Here is a 17,252-nt window from a genome sequence, read left to right as displayed (position 1 = left end):
TATTCCTGAGCTAATGGTGTTTCTAATGAATGCTAACGCTGAAAGATGACCGTTCAGCAATTTATCACTTCTGCAATATTGTCTATGTCATTTCATGCTGAAGACTGAAATGATCTGATGCTTTTTTAGAATTTTTCACCACAGGTTCTTCACAATTTTTTTTATGAGTAACAAGTTGAATCCAACAGCTGCTGTTACGGACATTTTAATTTAACTATATTTTGCATTTTTGTAAAACAAAAAAACATAATCAGAGTGAATGAGACTCAGAGTTTACAAGTGAAGGCCAGTGCTGAGCTTTTATTTGACGCTGTCACACCCTGACATGGAGTACTGGTGTAAAGTCATACAAAAAGTTCATCAATAATTAAAGAAGCTTTAGAAAAATCAGTTATATATGAAGAACCCACACCCTTTTTCTTAATAAATATATACACAATAAGTACTGAGATATAAAAAAGAGGTTAAACAAATCCTTTTCCAAACATTATTTACAATATTTCCATTAAAAAAAGACAAATTTCAGTATGTATCTTATGGCAATAGAGGATTATTCTTATATGAATTTGCCTGAGCCTGATTTTTATTGCACTGTTAGGAAAGCCCGTAAAGAATGCTAGAGCGATACCAGATATCAACCGACTTCTAGACTTCAAAACATATAGGAAGACGGACTTTCTGCATTTTTATCAATACAAACTATGTAATACTTAACAAAAATCCTCTTATTTAAACTAATCTAATGAAAACGTCTTTGAAAACATTATCCTACCCTAAAAAAATACATTTCCAGCAATCTAAGAACTGATGACATTAGAAATACTGCCATACTGTTTAGTAATAATACACATTCTTATATGTGATGTTTTCAACTTTGCAGGTTGCAGTCATCAGTGCTATGACTTTAAGGAGGGAAAGGAAATATGTTTATATTTTTTATAATCAAATTTAAAAGCTCTTAATAAAAAAACTTGATGCTGCTTGCATAGCTTGAGGTATAGCAGCTTCAAAACTGTTCTGCGAATAAAATTAGGCACTCATATGCAAGCTGCAGCTCATCTTCTCATAAGATACAAATGCACATATATACTTTATTGTTATATTTTTTATGCACATAAAACTTTTTCAACAAATGACGAGTATAACTTATGTTTTTTAAACCATCATTGTCATACTTTAAATGCTCCGGCTTTGATGTACCAATTGAGGACTTTTTCTTATACAAGGACTTTATTAATGTTTCAGATTAAGTCCATATACCCTGCAAAGCCAGGAGTGTAAACCTGACGGCTACAGACATCTTCCATCTCTGTGTCGGAATCAGATCTCTGTCAGAGTTAGCTTGTACACGCCACCATGCTCCTCCATGGTGATCTGAAAGGTGTCCTCATTGGAGTAGTGCTTGATGATGTTGTCATCCATGTTGACCAAAATCCTAAAAAACAAGGAAATGGGAAAAAGAAAAGAAAATTGGATTTCTAGGTGGAAGCATTTCAGTTTTGTTGCTGTGTAAACAGAGCAGCAAATGAATCACTTCAAGTTTGTGCAAATGAGTAGCACTGCAAAAAAATATGAATCTATGAAAGTATTTTTTTCTTTAAATAAGTGCATTTTGTCTTGTATTTAGACACTTTGCTAAAAGAATAAGACGATTCAAATTTAAAATAAGGAATAACAATGGCAGTCTCTTATTTCAAATACATAATATCTATTCCATCTATTATTTACCTACTCAAATTAAGGCTAAATACACTTATTTTAAGATTTATTTTTTTGCGTATTTTAAGATAGTTTTTGCAAAGTATTATGAAATATAAATGAGTGTTTGAGTGAAATTACAAAGGATTCACTTACCCTTTCTTGCACTTCTTGTAGACTTTTTCAATCTTCTCCAGAGGCAGCTCATACTTCTCTGAAATCTAGTTGAGGAGAAACTATGTTAGAGCTCTATTCAAACATACGTCCCAATTTAAATCCACACCTTTCTTTGACCTCTTTAAGTCTGGCCCTTTAAACTCTGAATCTGTGGGGTCTTGGATGGACATTTGGCTTTAAATGTGTAGGGATTTGTAGTTTTTAGACCTTATGAATGCAGAAAAACTAAAACAAGCAATTTTTGAACAAGAAGCCTTTGTGCTAACCCTGTCAGAGGACCCTTCATAGTCAAATACTTTACATACTTTCTGCACATGACCCCTTTAACACTGATAACATTTAAAATGACATCACTGCCTTGCAGACTTTGTTTCAACATTTCTTTGGCTCCTCCTCCCAACTAGCAACTGCTCCTCTCTTTCTTGGCTTTAAACTCCTTCTCTCTAACCATCGTCATCTTTTCAGCTCGCTGTTGCGATAGCTCAGATGTACGTGAGAGTCGAGCTGGGCCTCTGGCTATTCTGTTTACACTTTACATCAGTAACATGACACAGGAACATGAAGTCCAGAGCATGTCAGACACATTGAGAAGAACTCACAGCTTCCACCAGGCCCTGCAGCGTGGGATTCTTCAGCATGAGGGCATCGAACACCTCGTCTGATTCCTTACGAACGTAAAGCAAGACTGTGACGTAGAAAAGGAGAAAACAAAATCAATATTAATATAATAAAATAAGGCAGGAAAAAATATCAAAATTTATTTTCATTTAATAAAACGTGAAATTATGCTGGCGAAGATTCTGTCATCCAGGTCATAGTCATTCCAAAAAAGTTAAAAAGGTAAAAAAAAAAAAAAAACCACAGAACTTTGTTTTTCCAAGTTTGAATATATTTGGAACTAAAAAAGCTTTCTGGATGGGAAGCGAAACTTCAAACTGGGAAAACAAACTCCAGTGGTTTGTTTTTTAACTTTTTTGGAAAAAAATGTGATGTAAAAAAATCCTCTGAAGCTGAATGCACATCATAATCTGAAGGAATAAATTCATATTTGTTATTATTTTTTGTGAAATCTGTTTGTTTGAAAACTTCTTTTTAAGTTAATTTCCGTTATTCGAACTCCTTGATTTCTCGTGAAAACGTCTGACAGGATGTTTTCTCCTTAGACCTCCTCAATCATTTTTGACCCCCATTTCAGGAGGAATCTTCCTTTCATTCAGAACCAAGTGTATTATTTTAGAAGCTCTTTGGTCAAATTTAAAACCGAACTCTTATAATAATACCCATTTGTTACTGAAAATACAGACTAAAAGACATCTAGTTTTAAAATCTACATTCACCCAGAGAGTCTAATAAATCTCTGCATGCTCATTATGAGCTGCTGAGTGCTCTGCTGTGGGATGTAGGGTAAAGGGCATCAGCTTGCTTCCTGGTGTGTGTTCACCCAGTGATCGGGGATATTTGTTGGGTCACTGAAGGTCTCAGGCCAGTGGTTGTGTCTGTGCATGTGTGTGTGCTTTAATAGATCTGGAACAAACACATGTCCCAGAGAGTACATGTGTGTTGGAGAGGAGTAGAGAGAGCAAAGGCACACACAGTTTTACGTGTGCAAACAGTTTCACCATCCAGTGCCTGAGAAAAACATCGCTGTTAGAAATCACAGGAAAACAGACATTTATACCTTTCTTAGGCTCGTCCACTCGTGCCATCTTGTTCGGCGGTGACCCAAACTCATCGTCGCTAAAAGGTAATCTCCTCATGCCAGAACTGCATTGGTAAATAGAAATAAAAAGTCAACACAGCTCTGATTAAAGGATAAAAGAAACAGTTCAAAAAAACATACAACAAAAGCACCAGAGTAATATGAAACCTACAAGCCTTTCCAAGAAACAGAAAACTCATTACTGCACTAGTTTTACTGGGTAAAGGTTCAAAAAAGGCCAGAGTTCAACACTAAATCAAGTTTAAAAAAAGGAAAACCTACCCATCTTCTCCCTCCTCTGCAGGGAAAGTCTGGAGAAAGAAGCAAAGAAACATGCAATTATTTAAAATCTTGACTAAAATGCCTTTCATAATGATCGTTTTATATGTGCTTTTAGTTGTGCAAACACCATTGTTGTAAGTCTTCATGGATGCAGCTAAATCAGTCACTTTGGTCAAAGGGAAAAGCAAACACCGGAATCCTGTGTTTACCAATTTACTCTTTATCACCATCAGCAGCAAAGATAGAAAAGCTGCTGGGACTGGATTGGGCCAAGATCCTCACAATGATACCGGGACAATTTCAGGCTTTACAAGTAGTACTTAGCTAACAGAGCACTTATTCAAAAAAAAAAAAATATATATATATATATATATATAAAAAGTGTTTGATTTTCAAAGATACTGTGAATCTGAACTGACTGCCAATTTTACAAAGGTGATGGAGACACACCAAAAAAAGACCTGCAGCTGGGACTCCACTGAAACTTACTACAAAGTTTCACTCAGTGGAAGGATGCCGATGCACACCACAAACACCTATTTTTTAATGGGAAAGATTTGTAAAACCAGACACCATTTTCCACCTGCTTCACTTAGTGGTCGATCACATGAGATGGCAATAAAAAGCATAGATTTCTGTTGTCGTAGCATGACAGCTACAAAAAGGCGGCCATGTCTGATATTGTTAACCACCATTTCCATCTTATAAAATGTGTGAAAAAAAGCAAAAAAATGGTAAAAGGTAATCTTTTTGTTCACAGAAACCTGCAGGATAAGAGATGAATAATTTGAGTCTCCTTCTCTCTCTCTCTGTATCGATCGATGGCACTGCTGATAAGAAATTTCTATTCTGGGAGTAAAGACAGTGAACTCCTCTTATCGGACTCAATGTTTGGTCAATGTCTGTTAAGTTCTCCTTCATGATGATCAGAAACAAACCAAACAAACTAATGCTTCTCATGTCATTAATATGAAGTGAAGACGACAAAGGTAAAGAAAAAAAGTGATTTGGAACAAGGTTAACTTTCTTAAAAGTAAGTAATTTATGTGAACCTTGTTATTCTAATGTTTTCTAAGCAAAAAGTAGTAAAAGTAGTAAGAGTAGGAGTACCCAGAAAGAGAGACAATGGATACATGGGCAGAACATGTGGAGCTCAGGTCTAGATTTAATACCAGAACCCTTCTGTTGCAATACAACACTCTTATCAACTGCACCACTGTGCGGCTTGTGGTCAAAATGGGTAATAAGTGAAGTTGAGAGAAAAAAGCTATTAGAAATCTGCTGCTCTTCAAGCATCGCAAGAAAAGCAAAACTGCAGGTCAGGTGTGTCTTCTCACATCCAAGCCCATTTTTTGTATCATGCTGTACGTGCTGCATGAAGAGTTCTTTCAGCCGACTGGAAGCAAAGCTCAGAGTCCATGCACGCAGAAAAGTCGTGCTGTTGCACCTTGTTAAAAGCTGATAAAACCCTCAATCATGCCCACAGCTTCTCAGAACTGAACATCAGGCTTTTGTTCCTTTTTTCTGGATAACATGTTCCAACATGCAGTGTTTGCAAATCAATAAGAGAGCTGCACTGCTCCCTTCGCCTTTAAGAGTGTTTGTTCTCTTTGCCACGAGCGTATGAACTCACAGTTTTAAGACGCTTGAACGGGAACTTTATGCTTCACTTCTGATTTTTTTTTTTTTTTTTGAGTCACCGGTGAATGATTCATCTTGTGAATAAGCAATCTGAAACTCTGCCATTATCGTGTAGGCCTCCTATCAGAGCTGGAAAGCAGAACTCTGCGTTCCTGCCAAGAAGTGTGCAGGCAGGTCACCTCGACCCAGCTGGCAGATGGGACGGATGGAGGCGGAAAAACAAACTGTTTATGGACCACCAGAATCGTGCTTATGTTCGGCAATAACATAAAAAGGCGGGTTCTTTTAGCGTTGATTGAAACAGGAGTATAGATGGGGCACTCACGTGGCGCTGGAAGGTGGAGAAGTGGATGTCGGGAATGAACAGGACAGGTTGGGTCTCAAGGTCCCCCATGGTCTTGAAGATGGTCACATCATTTCTTTTCTGAAGGAGGGGAACTTTCACATCAGGAACTGAAAGGAAAAGGCAAAAGATTTTCTCCATTAAAAGTCAGAACAATGCTTTTAATTTTAGCAGTAATATGCCAAAAACTGGCAATTTTGTTTAGAAACATAAGTAATAAAATTGGCACCAAAGGTCTGTAAAGTGTCTTGTTAGGAAATCCATTTTTAATTTTTTTATTTCAATCTTTATTATGGTGTGGTATTTATATTATCATGTCATATTTTACTGCTTTCATACTACATTGCTCTACTGATTGAAGTTTTAATAAGCTTGCAAACCTACAGCACCACCTGCTGGCCACTGTGGTCAGCTTACAAGACAGCTGTAAACTATTTTTTTTTTTAATTCAACGATAATTCTTGTTAATTAAAAAAATGTAGTAAAATATAAAATACAGAAAACCCATATGGATCCATTTCAATTAATTCAGTTACAAATAAATATGTAGTTATCGAATAAAATGTCAGCAGATGGTAAACTTACATGTAAAAATAAATTAGAATCAGATTTGCCTCAAGCATTTACTCCTTTCATTTCTCTTAATTGCTGCTAACAAATAGTATAAATCAAAATTTTTCTTTATCTATAAAAATTGAAATATTACATCAGACCAATAAAAAAAATAATAAATAAAATAAAATATGATGTAAACACTGAAACATTTTTTACTTGAAGTTGTCTGAGAGTTATTGGTCAATGATTAATAAGTCCTCAGTAAAATGAAAAATAAATGGTCATTTGTTAAAGAGCTGTCTGCTCAGGACGCTGGATCCAAGCATATCAATAATAAATTAAGTGGAAGGAAAATTACCAACAGTGAAAGCATCAAAACAAATAAAATAAAACATACAATGTAGACATGCTAAAAAGTATATTTTATTATATGAATGACATGCATGAATTATTGTATCAATGCATCCTGACTTAAAGCTAATTTAACTGTTTTACCACCAAGGTGTAAAACCCATTCTTTAATAAAGATGGTATTCAGATGGTATCAGATGTTATTTGTCATCTTTTATAATAATAATAATAATAATAATAATAATAATAATAATAATATCAATGCGTTTTTTTTCTCCCACACTGTTTACATTTGATCACTGCTGCACTTTATGGAAAAATGTTCATTTACTGTCTGAAAAGGCTGTAAAAATTAGTTTTGTATAGACTCTGTGTATAAAAGAAACGACAAAACTTGTCTAAGTCTAATAAATAATTAAACTTTATTGATCACACATTGGAGAAATTTACCTCTGCATTTAACACATCCCCTTGGGGAACAGTGGGCTGTATCCGGTGGCTGCCGAGGGAGCAGTGTGGGGTTAAGGGTCTTTGCTCAGAGAGACAGTGTGACAGTCTCTGGGAGTGGGTCTCGAACTCAGAACTAGTATTGCACCAATACCGATACCACTATCAGGCAGGGCAATGATACCGCACTAAAATGGTGGTATCGGTATCGTTATACCAACAGAAGCAAAGGACACAGCTCCAAAAACTTTCACCAACTTCAAAAACATATTCTGGGACCATGGTTTCCAAAAAATCAGCAAGACCTCCCTTTATCCAGAAGGGAGATTTGGACCCTCCCCTTTTCCTAAGATGACACTGATGTCTCTGGTTTAGAAGGGGTTCTTAAAAAAAGAAAAGTGAAAGTTGCAGTCTCTGTCCAGGATTCTTCTGGTGGCAGCTCGCTTTCTAAATCTCTCCACAACTGCATTATTCTACAGGCTACAACATGTCATTTGTGTGTAAGAAATGATCTTTTAATGGTATAATGTAATACTTTAATTGGAAAAGAAATTGAAATGTGGGTTTTAATGAGCAATATTGTAACAATAATTAACTTTTAAATGACATAAATGATTTTATAAACCATTTTAATAAAGAAAGATTCTCCTATTTGTTTTGACAAACAAAACAAATATAATTTCTTCACCAACAGTCATGCCTATAGTCACTTTAAAGGCATTTGATGAATTTCTGAGCAGGTGGAAATCAGTTTTAATGTAAAAACATGACTCACAATTCAGACCCTGGTTGAGGTCTGGGACCTTTCCTTTCCGACGGGACTGCTTCCTCTCCTCGTCTCGAATCTTCCTCTCGGCTCCTTTGTCGCAGAAGACTTTGATCTGGCAGTAGGCGCGGTGGATGGGCTTGTTGCTGCGGTTGTTGTAGCTGTATGTGTCAATCTGTAGGTTCAGAGGAAGACCCTTCACCCCTTTCTGAGAGGAGAAGTCAGTGCTCAGACAGTTGACAGAGATGAAGATCTGTGGAGAAAGGTTTTAAAAACAGAAGACATTGATGACGTGACGTCTACAGAGAGAGAGAAGTTCTTTAGTCAAGCTTTTCCAGATCCGCTGTAGGACAGGCCGTTACAAGAGAACTTTACTGCCTACAGCTACAACAACTTGTTTGAAAAAATCTTTTAATATCAGTACAGCATCTGATTGTCCTTCAGGATTAATATATTATTTGAAATTATTATTTTTTTTTACTTATGTACAGTTTTTTTTTGCATTTTTTGTTCACCTTTCATTTTTATTGACACGGTCAATAAATTTAAACTCATTTAAAGAAACATTAAATGGCTTTTTGTTTTGATGGAAATGCTTTTTTTAAATTATTAATTGGTGGTAGCCCTTTAAAAGGTTTACTTTCTAAACTTTAATTAAAACGTTAAAACCTTACACCTCTTAAAACCTTCATTTAAATTATTTTAAATTAAAAATAGATCCAAACTTTCCTGAAATCCACTCCTCAGCGCTCTATTCTGCCCTCTTCTGGTCAACTACATTAATGACAAGCTCATTTTGTCCACATGCTTTTACTTAGAACAGGTTCTCATGTGTAAACAGACCTTGTCAAAAAATGGGTCTTACACGGTCAGAGAGTTTACCATATCAGATCACTTCAGTTTTAGATTATCTGAAAAGATTTTCAGTTGATTTATTTAAAGCTGCAAAAATAAAAAAGGTACGCAAAGAAGAATTTTAGTTTAAAAAAGCTAACAAAAATATCTACGAAGAAGCATTTTGCCATATCTTCAGGCGTTTCCATGTTTTTTTAAAAACTCCACCAACTTCCTTTTGGATTCAAGTTTTGTTGTACATCAGAGAGGAGGAGAGCTCACAAGGACAAAACACTCAGACAAAAAGCATACGAGGGGCTGCCCTTTGCAAATACACCACAAATACCCATATCATGCTTTATTATCACCCTGAGGGCAAACCACACAAACACACACCTGCACGTCTCAGCTTACCTCATCGCAACTTTCCCAAACTTAACGCCTAAACCCTGAATTTTACTGTTAGCCTACCATCATCTGAAAGTGAGCAGGAACGAAACATTCTGTCAGCTTGAACTTTAAGCAGATTCAAGCATATAAGAATGTCTATTTAGATGAACAAACGTGTCCTCTTCTGTAATTTAATCTCTCATTGAAGCGTGTTTGAAACAACAAGACAGCGGGGAGGTTAAACACATCATGAAGTGACAAAAACAAACAAGGATGAACATCCTTTAAACAGACTTCAAGTCAACATCCTGGACTTTGCAGAAAAACGGGCCTTCATGTGACTTTATGTTTGCATCCGAATGCAGCTGTGAGGAAAAGATGACAAGTTGTCTGTTTAGACTGTTAGAGACAGTTTGAAATGTAAAGAGGGCTCCTTCTTTCTGCCTGTTTCCCCATCAGTCAAACAGCAATTTATTGATCAGCACTGTGGTCCAAACTATGCTTATTAACCTGTGGAGCTCGATCGTTTCTGACTCTCTGTTCTGCCTGCTTTTATAAGCAGATTAGGGAATCTGTGATGATCACTGGAAGAAGGATCTGCACATTAAACTAAAGACTGGCTTAGGTTTAAATAAAAGTTTGTTTATTACAACAAATATCTATCGTCACTTTTTCTTCTTTGTGTTTAAGTGTTAATTTCACTGTCTTACTTTGGCCTCCTCATTTGTGTCCCATGTGAAGGAAATGGCGTTGTAGGAAATCTCCTCAATGTTGCCGATTGTATTAAAGCTCTCCTTGTAGTCGGCTGAAAAAAAAAAAGATTTATTAATCAAGCAGCGGTGGCAAAATAATGACTAGATTCAGCTTAAGCTTCAAATTAATCCACTTTGATGATGATAAGTATAGGATAATGTAATTGACCCCTCTAAGAATAAAATTGAAGGATAGTTTAATGTGTCTGTTTTTATCCTCAGCATGTTTGTAAATCAGTCATTATCTCCTCTGTCCAGTTGAAACATTTTTTTGCTCCATGATTTAGGGGTTTAACATATTTTTTAAATAAAAAGATGAAATTCACAGACATTTGTGTTAGTTTTGAAATATGAAATTATGCAGATCTTAAGATCACTTTGATCTCTTTGTTCTCAATCTGGAACAAACACAGTAAAGAATAATAAATAAAATAAAAATAAAAATAAGAAAAAAGGAGAGAGGAGATCAAAAAGAAAGGATAGAAAAATAATAAAGCTAAAAGAAGAGATGGCAATAATCAAGAAAGGAGAAAGGGACACAAGGGAGAAAAGATAGAAGGAAAGGGGGAACATTAGGAATGCAAAAGGGAAAGAATTAATAAAAGGAAGTCACTTGGGAAGCAAAGAAGGGCACAAAAAAGTTATTACAAGTTGAAAAAAGCATAAAGGAAAATGAATGCATGTAAGGAAGGACACAACAAATGATACTGAAGGAAGGAAGGAAGGAAGGAAGGAAGGAAGGAAGGAAGGAAGGAAGGAAGGAAGGAAGGAAGGAAGGAAGGAGTAAAATCTCCGAATTCAACCTAAAACAAAGCTGTAAAAATGTTTTCATAACCATCATTAAAAAGTTACCAGGCTGTTATTATTTATAAAAAACAAACAAACAAAAAAAATAAACTTCAATTTTTGTTTAATTCATTTGCATTTTTACTGAAATGCAGAAGCTGCATAAATAGAGCTTATTAGAAGAATTGAAGGTTCAGACACTGGTTTCCGGTTCCTATTTTACCAGAACATAGGCTTATCTCATCTTTGGAGCTTTAGCAGAGAGAATCTTAAACCGTTGACATTTCTGTCCCTCACTTTTCCAAAGATCTTTAGTTGAAACTCTTACCAATGTCGAGACATCTCTGTTTAGCCGTGTGCTGCCTGGAGTGCCAGTACTTCCAGTGTTTCAGCTGATCATCCCTGCATTTCTCCTCCCCAAACACGACCATCACTACACTCTGAAAAGGGAACAAATAAAATCCGATTTGTTGGTAAACAACATGGACAGTGAGCAATAGCTGTTTTTTTTTTTTGCTTCATGTAGAATGTCTGATCGTTCTTACCCTGACTTTTGTGATGGGTTGCTGAATGCTCTTGTTGTCAACCTCCCTGAGTGTGATTGGGTAAAACTGTCCCTTGTTGAGGTACGTCATGGTCCCGTCACCGGTCTTCTGACGCAGAGATTTGGATGCCTCAAGTGAGTACTCAAAGTTACTCCTAAAGGTAAACAGGACATAAGGCATTAGGTATATAAAACTTAGAATATTTTGTTTCACACAATCCATGCAGAAATATTTACTTGAACCCTAACAGACACTGTAAATAAATCTATTCTAGTTATTTGTATGTTTTTGTGGATATGTTTTTTCTCGAGAACAGAAGACCAGTCTCCCTTGAGAGTTGTGCGCTTTTGTGAAGCAATACATTGAAAATAGAGAAGGACAAATTATCAGATGAGAGAAAACCATTTTCAGCTTGACATACCTGACCTTTAAATCGCTAGTCGAAAAAAATAAAAAAATCCTACCATTTTCGAATTATGTCATGCCTGTCATGTGTAGCGCATTTCCTCTTTATCATTCTGTCTAATGCTGGATGTAAGAATGCAATTTAGTGCTTTAAGCACAAGAAAATTTGTTGAGCTACAAACTCGAGCTCTTATCATCGGCATCAGGTTTTCTCCGTTAGCATATTTCCTAAATGAGATAAACACTGTTTCTGCTGAAGCTCAATTTGCTTTGCACGTTATTACTGTTGCTTAAAATTTCTTCCAAAACCCAGTCTCACATTTTCAACACAAAGAAATGATCTATTTTATGTTTAGAGAAGCATGTTTGATAGATTTGTGAACTTCAGGTAGCTAGCTCTATAGACGGAGCTTTTAACTATACAGAAAAATTCAGTTTAAAAGCAAACTTTTCACCAGACACACACAGTGTGATATCTGCTCCTAGTATAGATAATTGTTACATGAAGGCTGCAGGAACTATTTAAGAACAGAAAGTTATAGTCATTGGAGAAGAACTTGAAAAGGTTCAAATTGGCATAGAATAATTGTTTCATAGAAAAATGGGTTAATAAACTGGCCTTAAAATTATTATGTGCTTCTTACCCTGGTACTGTGTCAAACGGAGGGTATTCTTCAGGTGTCATGGTGGCCATGCGTAACTGGATATCTCCTGGGAAGGCAAACATCTGCAACACACAAAAAAGAAAGAAGTAAAACAAAGGAAACACACTAGATTTTATTTATCAGATTAAAACCTGAGTAAATAATCATTGTTTAATATTCTGGTGTCCATCTTTTGTTTCTGCTGTTCTTTCTTTCTGCCTATATTTCGTTTTCTTTTTATTGGCTGAAAAGCCCCCCTCACTCCCTCATCCACGCCGTGTCGCGGAAAGGTTTGTTGGGATCCTCTTTTCTGAGGTAATTCCCCTCAGGGTTAAAATAGAGAAAGAGGAGGGAGAAAAGACTCTGGCTATTGTACGAGAAAAGTACAGCACTTTATTGTGTTGGTGAGACAATGACATAATAACACACTGGCCACTATTTTGGCATGTTCAAATAAAAACCAGGGAAGGCTGAGCCCACCGCCGGCTCCGTGGGATCAGGTGAATATCCCATTGTTCGATGGGAGAGATCTGACAGAGGAGAGGGATGTGGGAGAAAGTAATGAAGAGGTGAAGGAAAGAAGGGGAGGGTGGCAGCAGGGAAACCATTAAGCATTTGGAAGGAGGGGGGATAGAAACACTCACCTCCTGGGAACCATCCTTGAAGCCCTCTGTGAAGGTGGAGTCAGGGGGAGTGCGGGACTGGGTGCTGGGGCTGCACTGCACCACGTTCTGGGCGAGATGGCGCTCGAAGACGCCAACATGACTCTCGGTTTCGCTGCAGTTGTTGGGCACAGTGACGGAGAAGCCGTGTGTGGGCACCTCTGTCTTCACAGGTGTGTAGTTTGGTGCTGTGGCGATGGAGACTGTGACGGTCGTGTCTGGAAGAAGAGCATCCAGTAAATTGGAGGCTTTTTACGTCATGCCTCTATGCATCTTCCTTAATGTGTGTAGACAGACCTGGTGAAGGGAAGTGAGCCCTCTTGTCCTGGGCAAGCTGGAGAATGTTGACTGGTGCTTTGAGGACCTGGATCCTGTTCTCCATGACACCGTCCTGCAAAGGAACCATGGGGTGTCGGGCCTGGATCTGGTGCCTGCAGTGCAGAAACAGATCGCTGCTGTATTTTCTGAGGACTGGCCTAATTACACTTTTTAAAAAGTTTTTGATCTAGTTGTTTTCTTTAAATAAATAGATTTTTATGCCAAATGCTAACATTTCAGAATGTCACAAAACTTTTCATAGCAGAAAATATAAGGTTAAAAAATGTGATTTAATTTATCAGTTAAAAACCAATAATCAACTTGCTTCAATACAAAAAGTATTCAACCCCTAGTTAAATATTTAGTCAACTGTTATTCATCACATTTTTGGAAAGGTTAGTTCAGTTTGAAAACTCCACTCATGCTTGATGCCAACCAAGACATAAAGCAGGCTAAAAGACCCCAAAAAGCAACGCTTCATGTCCTGTACTAAGGACATTCATTAACAGACACAAACCAAGTCATTAACATCCATCATTGTAAAGTTCTTAGTTCTTTGGACTGGAGGGAATCAGTGGAAACCATCATCTGCAAACAGAAAACATGGTGCCCCTTCCCAGGAGTGGTGGCCAACCAAAGAGAGCATTAAGGAAAACCAGAGCAACATCTCAGGGTCTGCAGGCATCACAAATTTTAGTCAAAGTCAAAAATAAGAAAGAGAGTAATGGTCTCAGTGAGTCAGTTCCAAGGCAAAAACTACTGCTGATCTTGATGATCTCCATTATTCTGAGAAAATGTTCTGTGGTTTGATGAGACAAAAGTAGACTAAAGTAGGAAAACCACCCCAAAAATTGTTAAAGTTATACCAACTGTCAAACATGGTGGTGGTAGTAGGAAGATCTGGGCCTGCTGTGCTATTTCAGGACCTGACTGACTTGCTATAACTGATGGATCAAAGAGTTCAGCAATAGAAAAGGAGATAATGCATTCAGTTAATAAATCTCCTGAGGCAGACTTGCGACCTGTCCAGGGTTTACCCCGCCTTTCGCCCATAGACGGCCGGAGGTAGGCACCGGCCCCACCGCCACCGTGAATAAGAGGGTGAGAATGGATGGATGGAAAATAAATCTTAGTCTAAGGGGGTAAAATTCATTCCCAACCAGTAAAAAGACCCACTAACAGTGATTCCAAAGGCTGGAAAACTTAATGGGATACTTTAGGATAAGTGATCAGCTCCATCCTGTGACAATAAATGTTTGATAAAGTTGGACTAATCAAAAACATTATTAGATTTTTCTAAAAACGTTTTTCTAAAAACAAACACGTGGAGAAAGTGTAATGTGTTTTTTCTGTCTCTGCTGTAGGGATGTGTGTGTGTGTGTTTGGCAGCGAGCGGGGGGGTTATATTAGAAGAGGTCTGTCGCTCACCTTTTGCTTGGATCCACATCAGAGACCAACGACTCTGTCTTGGGTTGTATTGTTCTCTTCTCCCTGGGCACCTGCATACGAAGGTAAACACAGCCGCTCAGCGTCTGACCACATCACAGCCAACAACACGGGTCATCCTGCTGCCTATATGAACAGCTAGATCAGTTACAAACTCCAGCTCTCCCTCACAGATGTTTCCAAATGGTCAGGCGTTTACATAGTGTCATAGATCCTAATACCTATTTACCTATCACACGGCGCATATTAAAGAACGTAAATTATTTTCACCTCATAGTAGTCATAGAGGAAGCCGAGAGCTGCGGCGCTGTCCTCGTCTCCGTTTATGCTCATCATGGCCTTGGTGGCGGCTGTCAGTGGGTTCTCCAGAAAAGACTTCCAGACTTCATCCTCTGTGGTGAAGGGACGACGTTGGCCTCCATACCCCTGCTTGTTCTGGAGAACCAAGACTGCACGCTTACTGTGAAAAGGACGGGCCATTTTAGTCAGATCACTTATTAAAGGGATGATGTTTTTGTTTTCTATATAGTTCCCATGCAGTTAATTAGATAATAAGCTTCTCACTAAACCATTGAATATCTAAAATAGTAGATGTAATGATTTGCTCAGCAGGCCAGGAACTAAAAATCTCAGCTTTGGTAAAAACCGACAAACAGGTTATGACTATGACAAATCAACTGTGGGTAGGTTGTTTATCTGCAGGACTAGTTGTTCAGGCTTTTCAACGATTGTGCAACAAATCTCAGCCATCGCAACGCAGATTTTGCTCTGGGAAAAAACAGAAAGATGCGATACAGGCTCGTCCAGTGGGACGACTCTGCTGCTTGGATTGTCATTGGCCGACCGACCTTTCGAAGGTGACGCACCTAAACCTGCTGCATTCCTGCGTTTCAACAGCACTTTGCTGCTGTTGTTTTTCTGTGACAGAACCTGTTCCTAAAAAAAATAATAATGACTTCTGTCGAAACGGTTGGCAGCTGTAACTTTTTTCCATCCCTTCCATCTTGTGAGATCTTTAGGGCGATGTCTTTAAAAGGACGACGACAAGAGTGGAAATAAAACTGCTTTTTCATTTCTTTAATATTATCTTTACATTTTACTGTTATTTCATAAAGTATTTCTTATTTCTAAAAACATTTTTAGTTTATTTAGCAATAAAAATTGAATAACCTTTTGTATGATTTTTGCTTAACCAATAACCTGTCTCAATAATCTTGGGACACCTTGGAAAATTATTGCTTTTGTTTTCTTAGAAGTTCAAAAATTCTGTATCTGAAGGGGGAAACTGCTTTAATTAAACCTTATCTATTTATAATTGTGTATTTAACCGGTTTCTGTTGCTTATTTTACTGATTTTTGACACCATAAACACTATACACAATATCTCTAAACTATAGACTATCATGGGTTTTTGAAATAAGATATCTATCTCTTTCATTAATTCATTAATTACAGAATAATGTATCAGTTATAATGCATCAATAAATAATAATGAGTTATGAAAAACATTAAGTGTTTGTTATGTTTTCTGATAAGCATTAAAGAAGCTGTTTAGGTTTGAAAGTCGTTTAAAAGTTGTATGTTATAGATCAAGTCCCTTAAAGCTCTTTCCTCCTTTGTAGACGATGTTAATGTGAAAATTTAATTACAAATAAATGAAGATTCCTTAAATTTGATGTTCTTTAGGTATTTGTTGGATATAAGATATGTCATTTGAGCACTAAAACCGGAGTAAAGGGGAACTTTGGAATAAGACTCAGCTGCTACGTGCAAGAGGCGGCCGATGTTCCCCTGAAGTTGGCTGTTTACAGTAAATCTAGATGTTTACGCTCCTTCTTATTTCATTTTTACCTGAGAAAAAAACAAACACTTAGGCATGATACCAAGAGATAAACCTTCTGATTGTCCTGAACAACCAAGTTGTTATAAAAAAGCCTGATAGGCCCAGTTTCCATGTCAAATACCATCAAACAAACTCAGCTTTCCCTCCTCTCCAATATGGTCATAGTAATAATTAATAATACAATAGCTGAATGTGTTGCTCTTTAAAGCTGCTCAAAAGGATCCACTATTTTTTTGAGATTTTGTAATTAGATTTAAGTGGAAAAAAATGAGCAAGAAATGCATTTTTTTTTTGGTTTTTGTTTTACAAAAACATTAAGAAAAGAAACATATCTTTACATTTATAACTAGGGAGCATTTATTTCTTCCTGTTTTCAGTCCTTGGGTTGACAGACCATTTGTTTTCTGTAGTAAAACCCACCTGAGCTTGTGACAGTGCGCTGCTTGCTTACATTGTCTGTTTGGGGCCAACGCCTAACTGGTGTACAGTTTCACTCCCTTTTTTTAAAAAAAAGTCTCGTTTTTGCTGCTCTCAAAATTCATACACAGAGGTGAAAAATCATCTCTAACACACAAACACACACTAACAAATAATGACACATTTTTTTAGAATAAAAAAAAAAAAAAAAAAAAAAAAGATGCTGACCAGTGCACCATCCAACCCCTGCA

The 17,252-nt window shown here is 37.1% G+C and overlaps 1 protein-coding gene across 2 annotated transcripts in view; it reads right to left on the bottom strand.

Annotated features, from left to right (window-relative positions):
- Positions 1-285: 285 nt before the first annotated feature.
- The window catches only part of grhl1 (grainyhead like transcription factor 1), a 17,735-nt gene continuing 768 nt past the window's right edge, over positions 286-17,252 (bottom strand). For both annotated transcript variants that reach the window (XM_015379233.1, XM_015379234.1), the window contains exons 2-16: positions 15,012-15,201; positions 14,724-14,794; positions 13,275-13,408; positions 12,960-13,195; positions 12,316-12,398; positions 11,267-11,420; positions 11,050-11,161; positions 9,894-9,988; positions 7,969-8,212; positions 5,823-5,950; positions 3,857-3,885; positions 3,554-3,639; positions 2,475-2,560; positions 1,855-1,919; positions 286-1,435 (exon numbers count right to left, since the gene is read on the bottom strand). In XM_015379233.1, the coding sequence (XP_015234719.1) occupies positions 1,321-1,435; positions 1,855-1,919; positions 2,475-2,560; positions 3,554-3,639; positions 3,857-3,885; positions 5,823-5,950; positions 7,969-8,212; positions 9,894-9,988; positions 11,050-11,161; positions 11,267-11,420; positions 12,316-12,398; positions 12,960-13,195; positions 13,275-13,408; positions 14,724-14,794; positions 15,012-15,201 (1,828 nt within the window). In that variant the 3' untranslated portion in view covers positions 286-1,320. The remainder of the gene's footprint in view (positions 1,436-1,854; positions 1,920-2,474; positions 2,561-3,553; positions 3,640-3,856; positions 3,886-5,822; positions 5,951-7,968; positions 8,213-9,893; positions 9,989-11,049; positions 11,162-11,266; positions 11,421-12,315; positions 12,399-12,959; positions 13,196-13,274; positions 13,409-14,723; positions 14,795-15,011; positions 15,202-17,252) is intronic.

The sequence above is a fragment of the Cyprinodon variegatus genome, unplaced genomic scaffold (assembly GCF_000732505.1).
Source record: "Cyprinodon variegatus isolate N-32 unplaced genomic scaffold, C_variegatus-1.0 Scaffold187, whole genome shotgun sequence".
NCBI classification, from domain to species: Eukaryota; Metazoa; Chordata; class Actinopteri; order Cyprinodontiformes; family Cyprinodontidae; genus Cyprinodon; species Cyprinodon variegatus.
The sequence above is the reverse complement of the archived record's forward strand: the minus strand, read 5'-3'. Positions and strand labels throughout refer to the sequence as shown.